This window comes from Carassius carassius, chromosome 4 (assembly GCF_963082965.1).
Source record: "Carassius carassius chromosome 4, fCarCar2.1, whole genome shotgun sequence".
In the NCBI taxonomy this organism is placed as follows: Eukaryota; Metazoa; Chordata; class Actinopteri; order Cypriniformes; family Cyprinidae; genus Carassius; species Carassius carassius.
Window position 1 is genome coordinate 38396745 of NC_081758.1, and position 18672 is coordinate 38415416.

At 36.3% G+C, this 18672-nt stretch overlaps 1 protein-coding gene across 1 annotated transcript in view; it reads left to right on the forward strand.

Moving 5' to 3' along the window:
• LOC132139996 (kinase suppressor of Ras 2-like) overlaps nucleotides 1-18672 on the forward strand; it is a 103071-nt gene that overhangs the window by 18499 nt on the left and 65900 nt on the right. The window contains exon 5 of the mRNA XM_059548741.1: nucleotides 626-1133. Within this exon, the coding sequence (XP_059404724.1) occupies nucleotides 626-1133 (508 nt within the window). The remainder of the gene's footprint in view (nucleotides 1-625; nucleotides 1134-18672) is intronic.

Sequence of the window (18672 nt, forward strand, 5' to 3'; positions counted from 1 at the left end):
GTAAAATAAATATTAATTTAAAAGTTTTTTTCAATCAAGTTCAGTTTATTTGTTTAAACAAATATTTTTGTTATTGCTTAATTTTCAAATTAATTATATGAAATAAGTTTGATAAATATTATTTGAAAAATTTTTATTTTGCAGATTTTTTTATCAAGTTGAGTTTATTTATTTAAACTGATTTATCTTCAAATAATTTAGTAAATTTTGTGTAAAATTTTAAAAACTAATTTAAGTTTATAAAATTATTTTAAATATTCATTTTCATATTTATTATGTCAGATTATTTTAGTAAAAACTAAGTAAAATACATATTATGTTGCTCATTTTTTATTTACTGTATTTAAATTAAATTAAAATAAATTTGTTTGTCATACCTCAGCATTCTATCAGCCCCTTTCCACTTTTTTTTATTCTTGTCTAATTTTGTCTCGTCTCATCTATTATTTTTGCCTGTTTTGGTTCATCTCATGTAACCTCACCTCACCTGGTCTCTTCACTTTTTTGATCTCTTCTTTTTTTATTTGTCCTTGTCTTATCTTCTCCAGTGTTTTTTCCCAACATTACCTGTTCCCCTTTATTCTGGCTGGTACAAACCTCCATCTCTCACACTTTGTGTCCACAGGATCCAAGCAGGACTGGTCTATTCAATGGCCCACGTCTGAGTCAGGTAAAGAGAACACCCCAGTGGGGCCGTCAGACCACAGTCAGTGGGTCCGTCTCCAGCTCTCCCAGAGCCCCAAATTGCACTCGCGCTACAGCCAGCACTTGTGCCAGAGTCCCCAGGCCCTGGCGCCCCCTTTCTACTCCCCTCACCCAACAGACCGGCTTACCGTGGACCCTCACTATGGCCTCTTCCCCTCGCCTCTGGATATGGGACATCACTCTCTCCCTCCTTCCCCCAGACAGAGGCATTTTGCCCACACCCCTCCGCGGACTCCCTTAGTAGTGAACACCATGACCCCTCCAGGGACGCCACAGGTCAGGCGCAGGAATAAACTGAAGGCCCCTGGAACCCCGCCGCCCGCCAGCCGGAAGCTCATCCACCTTCTGCCAGGGTTCACGGCTCTGCACCGCAGCAAATCCCATGAGTTCCAGCTGGGGAACAGAATAGATGACGCACAGACGCCAAAGTGAGTCACACTACATTATACAGCATTCTGCGTAATGCATTGTGCAGTGCATTTTAAATGTCGATTTGTTTTTCAGTGTGAGGGCAACATCTTAGTCTGTAGCTCAGCAAAAATGTAAGCAGCCTAGATAGTGAGCATTTTAGGGCATCACAAATGTGGGTTTGACAAAAAGCCCAAAAATAGGCAGCAAAATTAGACTTATCTTCTAAAATACATTGTTTTGGTCAAAAATTAAAACTGCATAGCATGTAATTCTTCATAGGTTAGACAATCCCAGAATGCACTGATTAATAATTAGATGATTCAGTATATATTTAATCAATTTAACAAAAAAGTATATATATATATGCACTTCCTGTAAGACAGTATAAAAATGACAAAAACACAACACAATTAATAAAACAAAAAAATGAAAATGGAAAAAATTAATTAAGAAAATAATAGCATATTAAAATAGTAAAATAATAGGAACGTATTCTAGACTCTTGTGCAGTTTTTGTGTGTCATGCATGAGTGACCAATAGGGGTTTTCAAATCAGTAACTTTGAGGTTTCATGATGGTTAGGCCATTTGTGCCTTGTGAGAAAAAGATAAACAAAAAGAACAGAGAGACATTACTTCCTAGTTTAGATCAGTAAACTGGATTAAATGGCATTAGATGGGTGATTACCAGTCCCCCTGCTCTGATGTGATCCAGACCCTTTGCATGTCACTTTAATAAGGGCCTGGATGCAGAGAATGCCAGCAAATAGGGAAATCCAATCAGGACAAAGCTATTCCAATACCTCCTGTAGACCTGATTTGGGACTTGTATTGTTTATTTGAGACTTTGTTGATTCATGCACAGGGCAGCCGGTGAACAGACAATGACATGGACATGTCTACTGGAGCAGTACATGTATGTATGTACATGGGACAAAGACGATAAAGGGTATTCAAACATCAAAGCAATTAAAGTTTAATACAGCTTTTTTTTTCTCCACACATTAGAATGTGTCATGCTTAATGTTATTATTTCTTAGCAAAAATCTATGACTCTCATACATTTTTACCATAAGTTACAGAGTTACTATCACTTTTGTAAATTTAATTTGATGTGAAAATTGACACCAAAATTGGACGTCTTGTTTTTGTCCCAAATGCATGGCGTACCAAAAAGGCCAGGCATATCTCATAGTTACAGCCTGTCTTTAGATGTATATTCATGACCATCATTTGTGACTACTTCAGTTGTGAAATGAGTTTGCTGCTTTAAGCTTATAAGTTGTCAGGGGCCTGTATTCATAACGATTCTAAGAATCCTCTCAGAAAACTCTTAATTTAGCTTAAAAACTTTTATGTAGGAGTCTTAGCTTAAGAGCGATTCGGAACCGATCTGAGAGCAGCTCTGAGTAAGGAAAAGACAAAAACTTTCATCTTAGTGAGGAGGCGGGGTTGACCCCGTTGCTATGTATGACACAATCTTTTGAAGACTGTGATTGGTTGGTTGTCCAAGCACTTTGAATTTACATGCGTAATTTTTCTTATTTGACAGTTCTCTCTCTCTCTCACACACACACACACACACACACACACACACACACACACACACACACACACACACACACACACACACACACACACACACATACACATTATATATGTGTGTATATAAATCCTTTTTTTATTTACCATGCTTTTAATTTCCTATAAGGTATTTGATTGGCTTAGAATGATAAAAATTGTTCCACTCTTTCCAATTACAATGATTGCTGTCCTATTTAAGTGGCGGTTTGAATTTTGGTTTTAATTTATCAAACATGGAATCAAAACCAAGAAGGGCGAGAAAGCCAAACTGGACAGAGGAATAGTGTTTACTGTTAGCCCAGTTAGTGGATGAACACAAGGCGGGCCGGGTGTCACAGCAAGGGACAAGAAGCAGACATGGGAGCGTATAGCACAAACTATTAAGGGTTCATTCCCCCTGCTTGTGCACACCTTTAAGCCTGCTATATTCATAAATGCAGTTTTTTGAGCCTGCAAGGTGGGAATGTCCAGTGGAAACGAAATGAACTGCGACACAATAAGATGTTCTGAAAGTGCTGTAATTGTTTGTGTGATCACTCTGCTTACAGAAGGTTGTGACAGACCCAAATCATCTATTGCATTGTTGCATTTTCCCAGTTGCCAAATATCGTAATGTAGTGATTACTTTAATTTCTGGCGCTATGGCATTTCTGCACTGTGTCGGAGATGTTAGCACGTCTCTAATAAGATCAGTCACAAACATGATCCCTGCACGATCTAATCTATAGCATCTTATTAACTCACTGTCATCCATTGTCTGCAACACATTTCTTCTGCCTCTTCGTCTCTCTGCCATTTTCTCCTCTGCTAAAGAAACTCTTAAGCCTCTTAAAAGTCCTCGTCTGTGCTCCTAACAAGTTTGACCTTAAGACCTCATTGAAGGGTTAAGATGCTTTCTGAATTACTTTTTTCTTTACTAGGATTTTTTCTTTAATTTTAAGAGTAAACGCCCACATTTCTAAGAATTTTCTTTGAATTTTGTTACTAGGAGCTACTTTTTGCATTAAGATTATTTATGAATATGGGCCCTGATCTATACTTTTTTTTCACATTCAGATCCTAAACATTGAGACCATCTTCTTGATTTAATTCCTCTGTCTTTAAATAAACTTGTAATGCTTTGGTGAGTGAAATAGTGTGCAGAAAGCATCACAAGCATCATGAAAACAGGGTCAGTATCTGGTATATGTACTTTGGCTTTTACCATTAGTGTGGAAATAGTTGATGGAAATTCGCTTTTGCTGTCTGACTCTCCAAAAACAACTTTTCACAATTTATCCAGAATATTAGTCATTTATGGAGGTTTTCATAATGCTACAATTTATTTTTTGAAACAGCTAATGAGCTTGTCTGTCAAACCCACATTGTTTCACTGCTATTGTTGAGGCGTACTTTTTGTATAAAGCCTTATTGCCTCATAATGGTTTGTTTCATCACCAGTTGCAGGACATTCTAACCGTAATTGTTTTATGGCCGGATTTACATATTTGCTTAAGCTGATTGTGAAATGCTGTGTTTTAAATTCTTAATGCGTTGGTGCTACAAAAATCTCATTTGAACAGCTGTTTAGCCAAATCATAAAAAAAGAGGAAACATAGTTGCTGTCAGGTCAGGTAAATTAAGTTTTATACCTGCTCCAAATTTAAGTCACAATGGATTTGGATTTTCTGTTGATTTGATAGGATCACGACTGAATGAAAGACGCTTAGCTTGTGTGCTGCATGCATCTTAAATGATTATAGATGCATCCCGGTGAGACCCTGACACAGTTTGATATAGACAGTTTCATTTTAATTTGGAGAAAACATGGAACTGTCAATTTAGAATATATTAAAGGCATGTTTGTTAATGGAAGAGCTGAAATCAAAATCAAAATTGTATTTATATGATCAAAAATACAGTGAAAATAGTAATATTGTGAAATATTATTGCACTTTAAAATAGCTGTTTCATATTTTAATATATTTTACAGTTTTATTTATTCCTATGATGGCAAAGCTGCATTTTAAGCGTCATTGATCCAGTCTACGGTGTCACATGATCCTTTAGAAATTCTAATATTCTGATTTTCTTCTCAGAATATTTTGGAAATGGTGATAGTTTTTTTTCATGATTTTTTTGGTGAATATAAAGTGCATGCAAACAGCATTTATTTGAAACAGAAATGTCTTTACTGTCACCTTTGGTCAATTTAATTGCATTTCTGCTGAATAGACAGTGACGTGTTTGTGCAAGGAGGTCATCATATTGTATAATTGACCCTTGACTTATGAAGCAGTAAATTTAGGTATGTACATGCATGGCATACCAAAAAGACAAGGCAAGGCAAATGCTGGTTACCGTATATATATTTATGACCTGCATTTGCAGTTACTTGTTAGATCATTAACACTTGCCCCGTTTCCACCGCAGGAACTTTACCCAGGAACTAGGGACTTTGGCCTGGTACTCGGTGTGTTTCCACCGCAGGAACCAGGAACTAAATAAAGTTCAGGGTAAAAAAATGCCCCTCAGAAAGTCCCTGCTGGCGAGGTGGTACTTTTTCAAAGTTCCGGAACTTTCGGGGGCGGGACTTGGCCGCTAAACATCCTGATTGGTTGAGTTCACGCAGCATTGGTTGAGTTCAACCACCATTTATTCGGATCAACATTTTCAAAATATTATTGTTATTGTGTCATGAAATGTAATTTTAAAAGTATTTCAGGCGAGAATGTAGGTGTTTAAAACTCAAATCTGTGGTTTATTTATAAAGACAGCGCCTCTTTAAAAATGTGTTTCGCCGATCTCAGAGACGGTCAGCTCGACGCGATCAGCGGGAGCTCAGTCCTCGTCTATCTGCAGAGAAGCAGCCTCTCCTCGGCTAGACCTTCTGATGTGTGCCGCTGGCTCTGATGTCTCTTTAGTGGTTAAACATAAAATATAATTCAGCTGCGGGGTAAATCTAACAGGTTTTCTTTGGTCTGTATTCAATTTATCTATATGTTAAAATGAAAATAAAAAAGACATCTATATAATATTTCGTTTCATTGTAATGGCTGTATATCCCTGAACTAAGTACATTTATGCAGCTGTTATGTTTAAATGAAAACGAAAGGAGGCAGTGGTATTTGATATCCTATTTAGTTTTATTGTAAATATACTGAGAGGAAAATTGCAGAAGCCAAAGCGAGTTGAGTTCACGCAGCATTGATTGAGTTCAACCACAATTTATTCGGATCATGTTCAAAATATTACTGTTTTATTGTGTCATGAAATGTAATTTTAAAAGTATTTCAGGTGAGAATGTAGGTGTTTAAAACTCAAATATGTGGTTTATTTATAAAGACAGCGCCTATTTAAAAATGTGTTTCGCCGATCTCAGAGACGTTCAGCTCGACGCGATCAGCAGTCGCTCAGTGATCATCTATCTGCCGAGAAGCAGCCTCAACTCGGCTAGACCTTCTGATGTGTGCCGCTGGCTCTGATGTCTCTTCAGGGGTTAAACATAAAATATAATTCAGCTGCGGGGTAAATCTAACAGGTTTTCTTTGGTCTGTATTCAATTTATCTATATGTTAAAATGAAAATAAAAAAGGCAAATCTATATAATATTTCGTTTCATTGTAATGGCTGTATATATACACATATCCCTGAACTAATTTCTGCAGCTGTTATTATGCTTAAATGAAAACGAAAAGAGGCAGTGGTATTTGATATCCTTTTTCGTTTTATTGTAAATACAGAGAGGAAAATAGTAGCCATGGTCAGCTGACTGAAGTTATCAAGTATATGCTGCTGTTTGCAGATTTACTGGATTTGCGTCGTCGTGGACATCACACTCCGAGTCGAATGCAAAGTCCGCACTACCGAGAATGCACGTCCAAAATCAGCGTACTTTGTATTGAGAAACGCGCGCAGACCTACGTCACCAGTCTATTTGCCTAATCTTCCCGGTACTTTACACCGCGGTGGAAACGCAGAAAGCAACAGGTCTGGGGGGAAAAAGTTCCTGGGAAAAAAAGTTCCTGGTACAAATGTTCCGGGTAATTTCGGTGGAAACGCGGCAACTGAGACCATCTGCTTTGTTTAATTCTTAATATGCTTTGGTTACTGAAATATGGTGGAAAAAGGATCATAAGTATCAATAAGACAGGACCTGTATCTGGTATATTTTACTTTGGTTTCACTTTCGAATATGTCACATTAGTGGCCTACTGGTTAGTGTACATGCTCCATACACAAAAAGACATGAAGAGCCGTAGAAACATCTTTCCCCAGAAGTTGACTGGTAGTTGAGATAATTATCACCTTTAGTACAGCTGAAATAGACTGCCTCAGCCTGAGACCTATACCCAGAGCAAGACACCACGTAATGAGATTCAGACCAAGGCCATGTTCATCAGGTCTCAAAAGGTCTCAGGACTAATACTGCAAGATCACGGCTTCAACTCTGCTCTATGCTGTTAATTAAAAACTCCAAGAATCATCTACAAATATTTTATTGAAGAACTTTTATATTCAAGTGCTCACACACTGGTTGTTTGGGGTCTGAAGTTGTGGATCTCTTCAGGAACGGGCTCTTTTTGGTGCTTTGGAAAACAGAAGTGGCCATGTTTCTTCCTCTTAATTACAGACCTTTTGACAGCTCGCATTAACCTTTGACCCTCACACTGTGAGACATGCATGCTCACGTGCTCTCCAGAATTCCTAATGAGGGATTTTTAATGAGACAGACAGACGGAGGAATTTTCTCCACATTCATATGTGTATCTAGCACAGCGTTCCCTCTGATTATATATGAGAAGAATCTATATTACGGAGACCGTGAGAATGCGTCTATCCTTTAGATATCTCACAAAGCACTAACATGAATGTTATTTTCTCTCTGGTCATCATTCATGCTGTCATTTGTGTGCTGTGCAGAATTCTTTCTATTTGTAATGTATGTGTGTGAGAGAGATATTTTTGAAAGGCGTTTGGATTGTAGAATGCTTGACAGCTGTTTTATTATATCTGGCAGGTTTGAAGGGGATAACTGCTGAAATGAAGAAGCAGGAGATGATGAAATTAGTGCTGTTTGATTTGCATGTCATTTGATTCCGCCTTTGTGATTGGATCGTAACTGATTTTTTTACTCATTTGCTGAATATGATTTCAGTGGTGCTTTATATGTGTCCCAACTTTGGCTGAATATCATAAGTGCATCAGTTTCAACAACTCCTGGGAGCCTTGTGAATTGATAACAGTGTTTTATATATATATATATATATATATATAGCTCAAGGGCACCTAAGTCGTGGTATTGCCGGCCCAAGACTCGAACCCACAACCCTAGGGTTAAGAGTCAAACTCTCTAACCACTAGGCGACAACTTCCCAGACACACACACACACACACACACACACACGTGTATATATAAATTAAAAAAAAATCATTATGTTACACATATACTGTACATCTTCAATATGAATGTGTATATCTTGTATATCTTGTGATAATTCCTCTCTGTTTGTATACATCACTGCTCTCTCTCTCTTTATATATTATATTATATTTCAAAGAATGATCACAAAAACATATAATATTTCATATGTAACATATTAAATTTATGTAACATAAAATAAAACATTATAAAAATGATATAAAAATCTATTTTTGGAGGGTATCTTAAAAAAAATATTAAACTATCGACATTGTTTCATTTTGTTTTGTATATATATATATTGATATATATATATATATATAACCCTGTCGTCATATTCTCACCCTTCATTTGAAAACACTCCTGTCGCCTCCTAAACTTTTTTTTTTTTTTTTGCGTGGAGTGGAGTGGAGGGCTATTAATTTTGCTTATGTACCCAGGCCACCTCTCTCTCTCTCTCTCTCTCTCTGTCCTTTTCAAGCTGAGTGCTGCTCTCTGCTGTACAGATAATTAGCAAGGCTTATTTGCTATGCTAATGAGCATCAACATGCATCTGCATAAAGGCCAATGTCTCACCAGGCCTCTGTGCCAGTTAACTAGTTGATGAGCCGGATGACAGTTAGCAGTGTTGGGGAAGCTGCTTTAAAACTGTGGCTTCCTAAATTACATGCTACTCATGATTTAAACTACAGTCAAACTGCACTGATGTTTTTGTAAAGCTTCTGTTATAAACAAATTATGTTATTCCTGTAGCTCAAACAGTAGAGCCTGGTGCTAACGATTCCCAAGTCATGGGTATGATTCCCAGGGAAAGCATGAAATGTATGCATTCACAAACTCGCTTTAGATAAATGTTTGCAAAATGCATAAATGTGAATTTAAATATAATAGATTTTTTAAATTTATCTGGCAAAAATTAGGTTCCAACCTCAAAGGGATAGTTCACCCAAATATGATAATTCTGTCATCATGTACTGTGACAACCTTTCTTTTTTCTGTCTTTCTTCTTTGGCCTTACATTGTAAGGCAGTGAATGTTATTTGGACTACAACATTCTATCTTTCAGAGAAGAAGCCAACAGTTGTTAAACACCAAGTTTTAATTTTTGGGAGAATTATGCCTTTAAAAGACACAATTACAGTACAATGAATATCATATGACATATTTGTGGGTGAATAATATCAGCAAAAAAAAAAAAAAATACAATAAATACTACCATAATGTATAAACACTTAAAATAAAATATAAACTAATTTCACATTAATTTATATTTTATAATTTTATTTTATTTTTTTATTCACATGCAGTATCAGAATTTTAATGGAAATATGCTTGTCTTTGAAAAGCCACAATAATAATAATAAATAAATAAATAAATAAATAAATAAATAAATAAATAAAACAGTTTAAGGCATCCTGAAAAGCCTGAATACAAAAAAAATCTTAATAGAGTTTCAGAAGTACATTTATTTTGGAAATTTTCTTCAGAAAATAAGCATTTTAGCATCAGCAAATTCAATATAGAACAACAAATACTACCATGATGTATAAACAATTTACATTCAAATAATTTTTTATTATAAAATAATAATAAAAAAGAATATATTATAAATGATCAATTTCATTGCATTATTAGAATTTTCATAGAAATGTGCTTGTCTTGAAAAGCTACAGAAAATGTCTTTTGATGTCATATAGCAGTGTCAAATAGACCCCAATTAAAGTTGCACTCCATTACTTTGTCACGCAGATGACATTTACTAATCCCATTCAAAATGAACACTATAAAGAACATGCAACTTTATTATGCATGTGCGAAAGTTTACATTTATTAAGTTGTCTAAAAGAATATCTGTGCACATTATGAAAATTAAGGTGTGTTTGTGCAGTATTTAATGAGACTGTGTATATGCGTGGGAATTGCTGCCTTTATGGCAAATGTTAAGCACTCCTTTATTTATTCTGATGAGCTTGGGAGACTCTGATGAAAAAATGGAGTAAATACAGGAGAGGGGACAGGGAAGGGGTGGAATACGGGGGAGGAGGCGCATGAATCATGCCGTGAAGCCTTTTCTTCAGGTTATTCTGCTGTGATTTACTTGAAATTGAGAAATTTGCATCCACTTCGTTGTGAGCCTTTGTGTTGGGATTGATTAGGTCTGTTACCTCCCTTTAACTCTGTCTCTCTCCAAATCGCTCACTTTTAATGAGAGTGTTTTTTTATGGCTGAAAACTTTTGAAATGAGAAGAGGAGCAGACCTGTGTTTGATCATTGCATATTGTTCAGGGCTATTGTGGTGTCGGGGCTTCAATCTAAAGGATATGGAAATAGGATCATGTTCCTTTGCGCTCACAGAAGTCATATAAAAATGAGCGAATCAAGCATATTATAATGCAATGGAATGCCAAAACACATTTTGTGTATAGATATATGTTAATATTAGATTTGTATTAAGATTGTATAAAATAAAAACCAGTGGAATAAGGCCATTTTTGGTTGCGCATCCATTACTGGTTTTTGTATAAGGCTTTGTCTAATTAATGAACAGTTTAGGGTTATGTGTGATAATCTAGAGTACTGTATTAACATGCAAATGAGTCATTAAACAAATAATACATACAGATGGAATCGCATCTGAAAAGTGATTTAGAATTAAATTTGTACTGTATTTTCCGCACTATAAGGCGCCCTTAAAAGCCTTTAATTTTCTCAAAAAACGACAGTGCGCCTTATAATCCGGAGAGCCTTATATATGGATCAAGGCGCTCTGTCAAAATGTTGACATTCCCTTTAGCACAGCTCCATCTAGTGGATGCATAACACAAACCCAGTCAAACGTTTGACTGCAGTATCTTCTATTCCAGTGGTTCTCAACCTTTTTTTTTCCACCGGGCCGCATTATGGTCCAAGTGCAAGTCTCGCGGGCCACACGCATATAATTTACATATTACGTCACCAATACAAACCAACCTGATTTATAATATTATAGCCTAAATATTATGATATCTAATCAATTAGATTCATTGAAATAAATAAATATTTTCGCTGGCTGTACACGCGGACTTCTTCCATTTATTCTTCCGAAAGCATATGCTGATGGTCCGCTCTGCAACAAACATGTGTACAAACAATTTCCCAGAATTATTGCACATCGCTGTCTTTATATTCTTTATTGACGGATTGCACAGGTTCGATTGGCAATGGGCTTCATCACACTGCCTGAACATGTGCAATTGTGCTTTTGAAGCCTACTGACCACGCGCACCTGTCCGCGCGGTCGTCTGCTCAGAGCCTCGGCACACATTCTCCGATGGCGATTTTTACGTCATGCCTACCTAGCGGTCCGTAGCGGGCTCGCGGATGCGGAAAGCTTTAAGATGCAGTCTGTAAGACGCGCACGGGAGCATTGCCGGACGCGCGACATTGCAGAAAATGTGTGTTCACAAATGTAGCCTATGTTGATCCAAATATGGAAAGCTATTTCGAATTTAATAATATGAGGTTCTCTCCAGAGATGTTTTGCCACATTTCTTCAATTAAGGATGATTGCTGCATATAGTTTTTCTATTTGCTTGAACTCAAGTGAGTTGCGGGGCAAACCGAAAATCCTCCTTCACTACATACTGCGACTATTCTTTTTTGTATGTGTTCAGTCCCTGGCATTCTCCACGTTTATTTTTTTCTTCCTTAAAAACAAATTTGTCATTTCTGATGCTCAATTTTACCGAACTAATAGCTGTTGATGACTATTTGAATTGAATTCTGCCAAAGTGCGCGCTTGTATGTGTTCGTAATGTTTTGTGAGTCTGCTCATGTCTGAAAATAATTTATGAAAAACAAAATAATTTCACATAAAAACATTAGGTTATAGCTTATATTTCTTTAGTAGCCTATTTTTTTTTAATTAATGTACAAAATAAAATTAATTGTAAAACTAAAAGTTTTTTTTTTATTATTGTGTTCAGCATATGGTGGGCCGCCTTTTAATTCGTGACAGGCCGCATGCGCCCTGCGGGCCGAGGGTTTGAGAACCAATGGTCTATTCTATGCGCCTTATAATCCGGTATGCCCTATTTATGAAAACAGTTCTAAAACAGGCCATTCATTGAAGGTGTGCCTTATAATCCGGTGCGCCTTATAATTATAATTATATAATATAACGGTAATTGAAATATGTGAAGAAATCTCTTTTGAATTTCTGGTCTGGGGAAATGGATTTCTTTTCGCTAACATTTTGTACTTTCATCAAATTTTTGACCTAACAGTGAATGTTAATTGAAGTTGCTAATGAACAAAGGAGGTTCTTTGGTTTTTTTGTAGCCTAGTCATTTTAAAATACTACTTGTTAAACAGAGCGAGGGAAGATCTGGTGTTGAAGCATGCATTACCAATAGTTTTTTTTTTTTTTTTAAGGAATAGTTCACCCAAAAATGGAAAATTGCTGAAAATTAACTCAGCCTCAGGCCATCCAAGATGAGGATGAGTTTGTTTCATCATCAGAACAGGTTTGGAGAAGTGTAGCATTACATCACTTGCTCACCAATGGATCCTCTGCAGTGAATGGGTGCCGTCAGAGTGAGAGTCCAAAAAGCTGATAAAAACATCACAATAATCCAAAAGTAATCCACACAACTTCAGTCCATTAATTAATGTATTGTGAAATGAAAAGCTGTATGAAACAAATAATAAAATAAAATAATAAATATAAAACAAACAAATCGATCATTAAGACATTTTTAACCTCAAATTCTTGCTTCTGGCTAAAAATACAAATCCTTTATCCATATTGCTTTCTCTAGTGAAAAAGTTTTTCTCACAAGATGTTACTTGGTGGTCTGGAGTCGTGTTTACTTGTGGATTATTGAGAGCAGTCATAAAATTGTGTTTAATGGTCTCTCTCTTCAAAGTGTGCACAAATAACTCATAAATTCACACAGCTAATTGAATCCCACACATCACTATCTGAGTCGGGACAAATCCACTCGGTTCCTTTCACAAATCATGACTTTAACACACATGCAATTGGACTCAGATCTGGCTGAACTGGTTAATCTTATGAAAACACTCAGATTTATCACAATATTTTTCATAAAGACTATTCTCATCTAATTGTTTTACTTTTGAGTTTGTATTTCTCATTATTTTCATTGATGATTCTCACTGAAGTAATTCCATCACCAAGTTTTTGAAAATTAAATATGCATTTTAGCTTTAGCAAATTAAATGAAAAACAAATACTATGCCTACCATAATAATTCACAAATATATTATATAAAATTTCAATGTAATTGTATAGTTTTTGTTTCATATAATCTTGTCTTAAAAAGGCTTTCAAAATAATATGTAATATAATATAATATATATATATATATATCTATCCTATTTCACTCTCACGCTTACGCTTTCTGTAAATTTCCCTTCATGTGTGTATATGCACTGTGTGTTTGAGTGATTGGACTATAAGGAAAACCTCATCCATGTCAATGCCAGCCTTTTTTTTCTTTTCTTTGTCCCATTAATCAGTGGTCAGGTTAAAGGCATATAAGCACCAGTGTAGCCGGTTTTTACTTTCCTCAGTCTGGCCTTTGTAATGAGCTGCTCTAACCCTCCCTCCCACCCAGATTGAAATCATGATTGGGAATTTAAATGAGCGTTTAAGAGGGCCCGGGCTTCAGTTGCATCCCTGCGTATCATTGATTTATCACAGCCGTACACTACTGAAGGGAGTCGGGCTGTCCGACACAAACCTGCCTGGAGACCCTGAACGAGTATCTGGAGACCACCTATATCAATGAATCAGTTCCCACTTCCTATCTGTCTTTCATCTCAGTCATATGTATGCAGTGCAGTCTGACAGTGATCTGAATTATTAGTTACATCACAGTATGAAATGTTGCTCAATTAAAGAGACATGCTATGATTTATTTGTTTATGCTATGAAATTCCCTTTTATATAATACAGATTTTCTCTCTTGACTTGCTGTTATTAACTTAAAGGAAAAGTTCAATACAAAAATTATAATTAGCTGAATATGTATTCACCCTCAGGACATCTAAGATGTAGATGAGTTTGTTTCTTCACCAGAATAGATTTTGAGAAATTGATCATCACATCACTTGCTCATCAATGGATCCTCTGCAGTGAATGGGTGCCATCAGAATGAAAGTCCATTCAGCTGATAAAACATCATAATAATCCACAAGTAATCCACATGACTCCAGTCCAACAATTAATGTCTTGTAAAGCAAAAATCTGCATGTTTGTAGGAAACAAATCCATCATTAAGGGATTTTAATTTTAAACTGTCGGTTCTGCCCTAAATACCAGTCCAAAGTCCATAATTACATTTTCTCCAGTGGAAAAAGTCCATCTCCTGTTGTTCTCTCACATCAAAATCAACCCACATATTTGGTTTGAACTGGTTTTACTTTTAAAAGGTCCTTGATCTATGTATATGTCACTCCTCATTCAGATGAGAACTCTTTTTCATTGGAGAAAGCAATATTATGGATAGAGGACTCGTATTTTAGATGGAAGCAATGGTCTGAAGTTAAAAATTCTTAATGGGTTTGTTTCTTACAAACATGCAGCTTTTCAGAAAACAAGACTTTAATTGATGGACTGGAGTCGTGTGGATTATTGTCATGTTTTAATCAGCTGTTTGGATTCTCATTCTGATTGCACCCATTCTGAAAAAGAAACAAGCTCATGTTCATCTTGGATGGCCTGAGGGTGAGTACATTTTCAGCAAATTTAAATATTTGGATGAACTTTTTCTTTAATAAGAAAGAAGAAAAAGCCATAACAGAGTTATTAGCCTTTCTTTGCCTTCAGAAGTTCACCATGGTAACCACAGTTTTAGCCAAAATGTCATAGTTACTGTTACTTCTTTTACTGTTACTGTTACTAAGTGTGAGAAATAATAATATATTTTGTTAGCCGTGCTAATTGGCATTTTTTTCTAAATCTCTGGTTACCATGGTCGATTTTTGTTTTTGTTTTCACACATGAACACAAGTACACACTTTGTTCTCATTTACAGTCTGTGTTGTGAGTCTCTAGCACTTGATCTTGAATATAAAACCTTGTTAAGTAGATAAATTAAATTGCACCCCTGCTCCTCTCCTTCACCTCAATGACACATTTTCCCATCCATTACGCAGAGCAGAGTTGCAAATAATGAGTGTAGGTGATATGTAATGAAGCCTTACTATCCATGTTCCTCCATATTAGCACTGGTCTTTCTGAGGAGAGAGTCCACAACAGGCATTATGCTGCAGTCTCACATAACCTGACTAGGGGCATTAAGACTGCTGCTCATTACTGCTGAGTCCAGATAAGAACTGCCCACTTTGGCAGAAAGTAGCCATTTGACCAATATAAAGTGGCCAGCCGCAGTTTGTTTCTTTAATGTGATGCTTATGGGCAGATATTGTGTGTATGTGAGTGTGTTTCTGTGTATTATAGTGTTGTAATTCGGTTTCTCATATAGAGAAAGAGAGAGAGAGAGAGAGAGAGAGAGAGAGGGGATTGACGTGCTACAACCCGAATTCCGGAAAAGGGACATTTTTTAAATTTTAATAAAATGAAAACTAAAGGAATTTCAAATCACATGAGCCAATATTTTATTCACAATAGAACATAGATAACGTAGCAAATGTTTAAACTGAGAAATTTTACACTTTTATCCACTTAATTAGCTCATTTAAAATTTAATGCCTGCTACAGGTCTCAAAAAAGTTGGCACGGGGGCAACAAATGGCTAAAAAAGCAAGCAGTTTTGAAAAGATTCAGCTGGGAGAACATCTAGTGATTAATTAAGTTAATTGATATCAGGTCTGTAACATGATTAGCTATAAAAGCTTTGTCTTAGAGAAGCAGAGTCTCTCAGAAGTAAAGATGGGCAGAGGCTCTCCAATCTGTGAAAGACTGCGTAAAAAAATTGTGGAAAACTTTAAAAACAATGTTCCTCAAAGTCAAATTGCAAAGGCTTTGCAAATCTCATCATCTACAGTGCATAACATCATCAAAAGATTCAGAGAAACTGGAGAAATCTCTGTGCGTAAGGGACAAGGCCGGAGACCTTTATTGGATGCCCGTGGTCTTCGGGCTCTCAGACGACAGGGCATCACTCATCGGCATGATTGTGTCAATGACATTACTAAATGGGCCCAGGAATACTTTCAGAAACCACTGTCGGTAAACACAATCCGCCGTGCCATCAGCAGATGCCAACTAAAGCTCTATCATGCAAAAAGGAAGCCATATGTGAACATGGTCCAGAAGCGCCGTCGTGTCCTGTGGGCCAAGGCTATTTTAAAATGGACTATTTCAAAGTGGAATAGTGTTTTATGGTCAGACGAGTCCAAATTTGACATTCTTGTTGGAAATCACGGACGCCGTGTCCTCCGGGCTAAAGAGGAGGGAGACCTTCCAGCATGTTATCAGCGTTCAGTTCAAAAGCCAGCATCTCTGATGGTATGGGGGTGCATAAGTGCATACGGTATGGGCAGCTTGTATGTTTTGGAAGGCTCTGTGAATGCTGAAAGGTATATAAAGGTTTTAGAGCAACATATGCTTCCCTCCAAACAACGTCTATTTCAGGGAAGGCCTTGTTTATTTCAGCAGGACAATGCAAAACCACATACTGCAGCTATAACAACAGCATGGCTTCGTCATAGAAGAGTCCGGGTGCTAACCTGGCCTGCCTGCAGTCAAGATCTTTCACCTATAGAGAACATTTGGCGCATCATTAAACAAAAAATACGTCAAAGACGACCACGAACTCTTCAGCAGCTGGAAATCTATATAAGGCAAGAATGGGACCAAATTCCAACAGCAAAACTCCAGCAACTCATAGCCTCAATGCCCAGACGTCTTCAAACTGTTTTGAAAAGAAAAGGAGATGCTAAACCATGGTAAACATGCCCCGTCCCAACTATTTTGAGACCTGTAGCAGAAATCAAAATTGAAATGAGCTCATTTTGTGCATAAAATTGTAAACTTTCTCAGTTTAAACATTTGCTATGTTATCTATGTTCTATTGTGAATAAAATATTGGCTCATGTGATTTGAAAGTCTTTTAGTTTTCATTTTATTAAAATTTAAAAAACGTCCCAACTTTTCCGGAATTCGGGTTGTACATTTAAAGTCAAATAAATTAATAGAATTGTAATTTCTATCTAGAAAAGCAAAGTTTCTCTACAAAAAAACAAAAAAACAAAAGAATGTTGGCTTGACAAAGTCTTATTTGAAAAAATTAAAAAGCCTGGATGATGGATTAATGGATAGAAGATGGATGAATAGATAGAAGATAGATAAACAAAAGAATGGATAGAAGATGGATGCATAGACAGAGGAGGGATGGATGGATAGATATAGGATGGATGGATAATAGATGGAAGAAAGATGGAGAGAAGATGGATGGATGAATGAGAGAAGATAGATGGATGGATGAATAGATAGAAGATGGATGGATGGAAAGGTGGATAAATATGGATGGATGAAAAGTTAGAAAATAAATAGAGAGGAGTTGAATGGATGGATGGATAGATAGAAGATGGACGGGTAATAGATGGAAGAAAGATGGAGAGATGATGAATGGATAGATGAATGGATGGATAAAGGATGGATGAATAGATAAAAGATAGATGGAGAGAAGTTGGATGCATGGATGGATACATAGAAGATGGATGGATAATAGATAGAAGCAAGATGGAATGAAGATGAATGGATAGATGAATGGATGGATAAAGGACGGATTGGTGGAAAGAGGATGGATGAATAGATAGAAGATAGATGGAGAAAAGATGGATTGATGGATGAATCGGACAAAAGATGGATGAATTGAGAAAAGATAGATGAATGATGGATGGATGATTGATAGAAGATGGATGGAGAGAAGATGGATGGATGAATGAGAGAAGATAGATGGATGGATGGATGGGTGGATGGAAAGGTGGATAAATAGGTAGAAGAGTTTATTTTCTTTGCCTGTAACAATTCAGTAAATAGCCTTTTCCTGTCATTATAATCACATTTTCTGTGTGTTATGGCCAGTTTAATTTAAATTTCAGCTCATAAATTCAAAGAGTGTCAGTTCTTGAAAATCAATGAGGTTTTGTTTGATTACTGGAATTTGTAATGTTTACTTAAAAGCCAGACTCAATCTGAACATATTTATTGCTTTAAATTACTTTAATGAATCATTTCAGTTAATCACAGTTTGACTGTAGTTTTGTAGTTGTAGAGTTTTAAGAAGAAAGACCTGAAGAAATGAAACTGTAAAAGATAAATGGACAATTAGACTGTGAACTTTCTTTAATGACCATAATTAGAGGTGCTTTTGAAATAGGATATGATTAATCTTATGTGTGTGTGTCACTGGCTGAGATATTTTAATACATTTACTGTGATAACCATAGTTTCCACTAAAATATCTGTTTTTTTCATCATTTGTGGTGCATTTAAAGCCAAGTGTGGCTATTATGTGCATGATTTCGAATAAATAATTTGTAATTAATATGGTAGTAATGGCCTCTAGCTCCTTGCTTCTTGATAATTTTCTCTT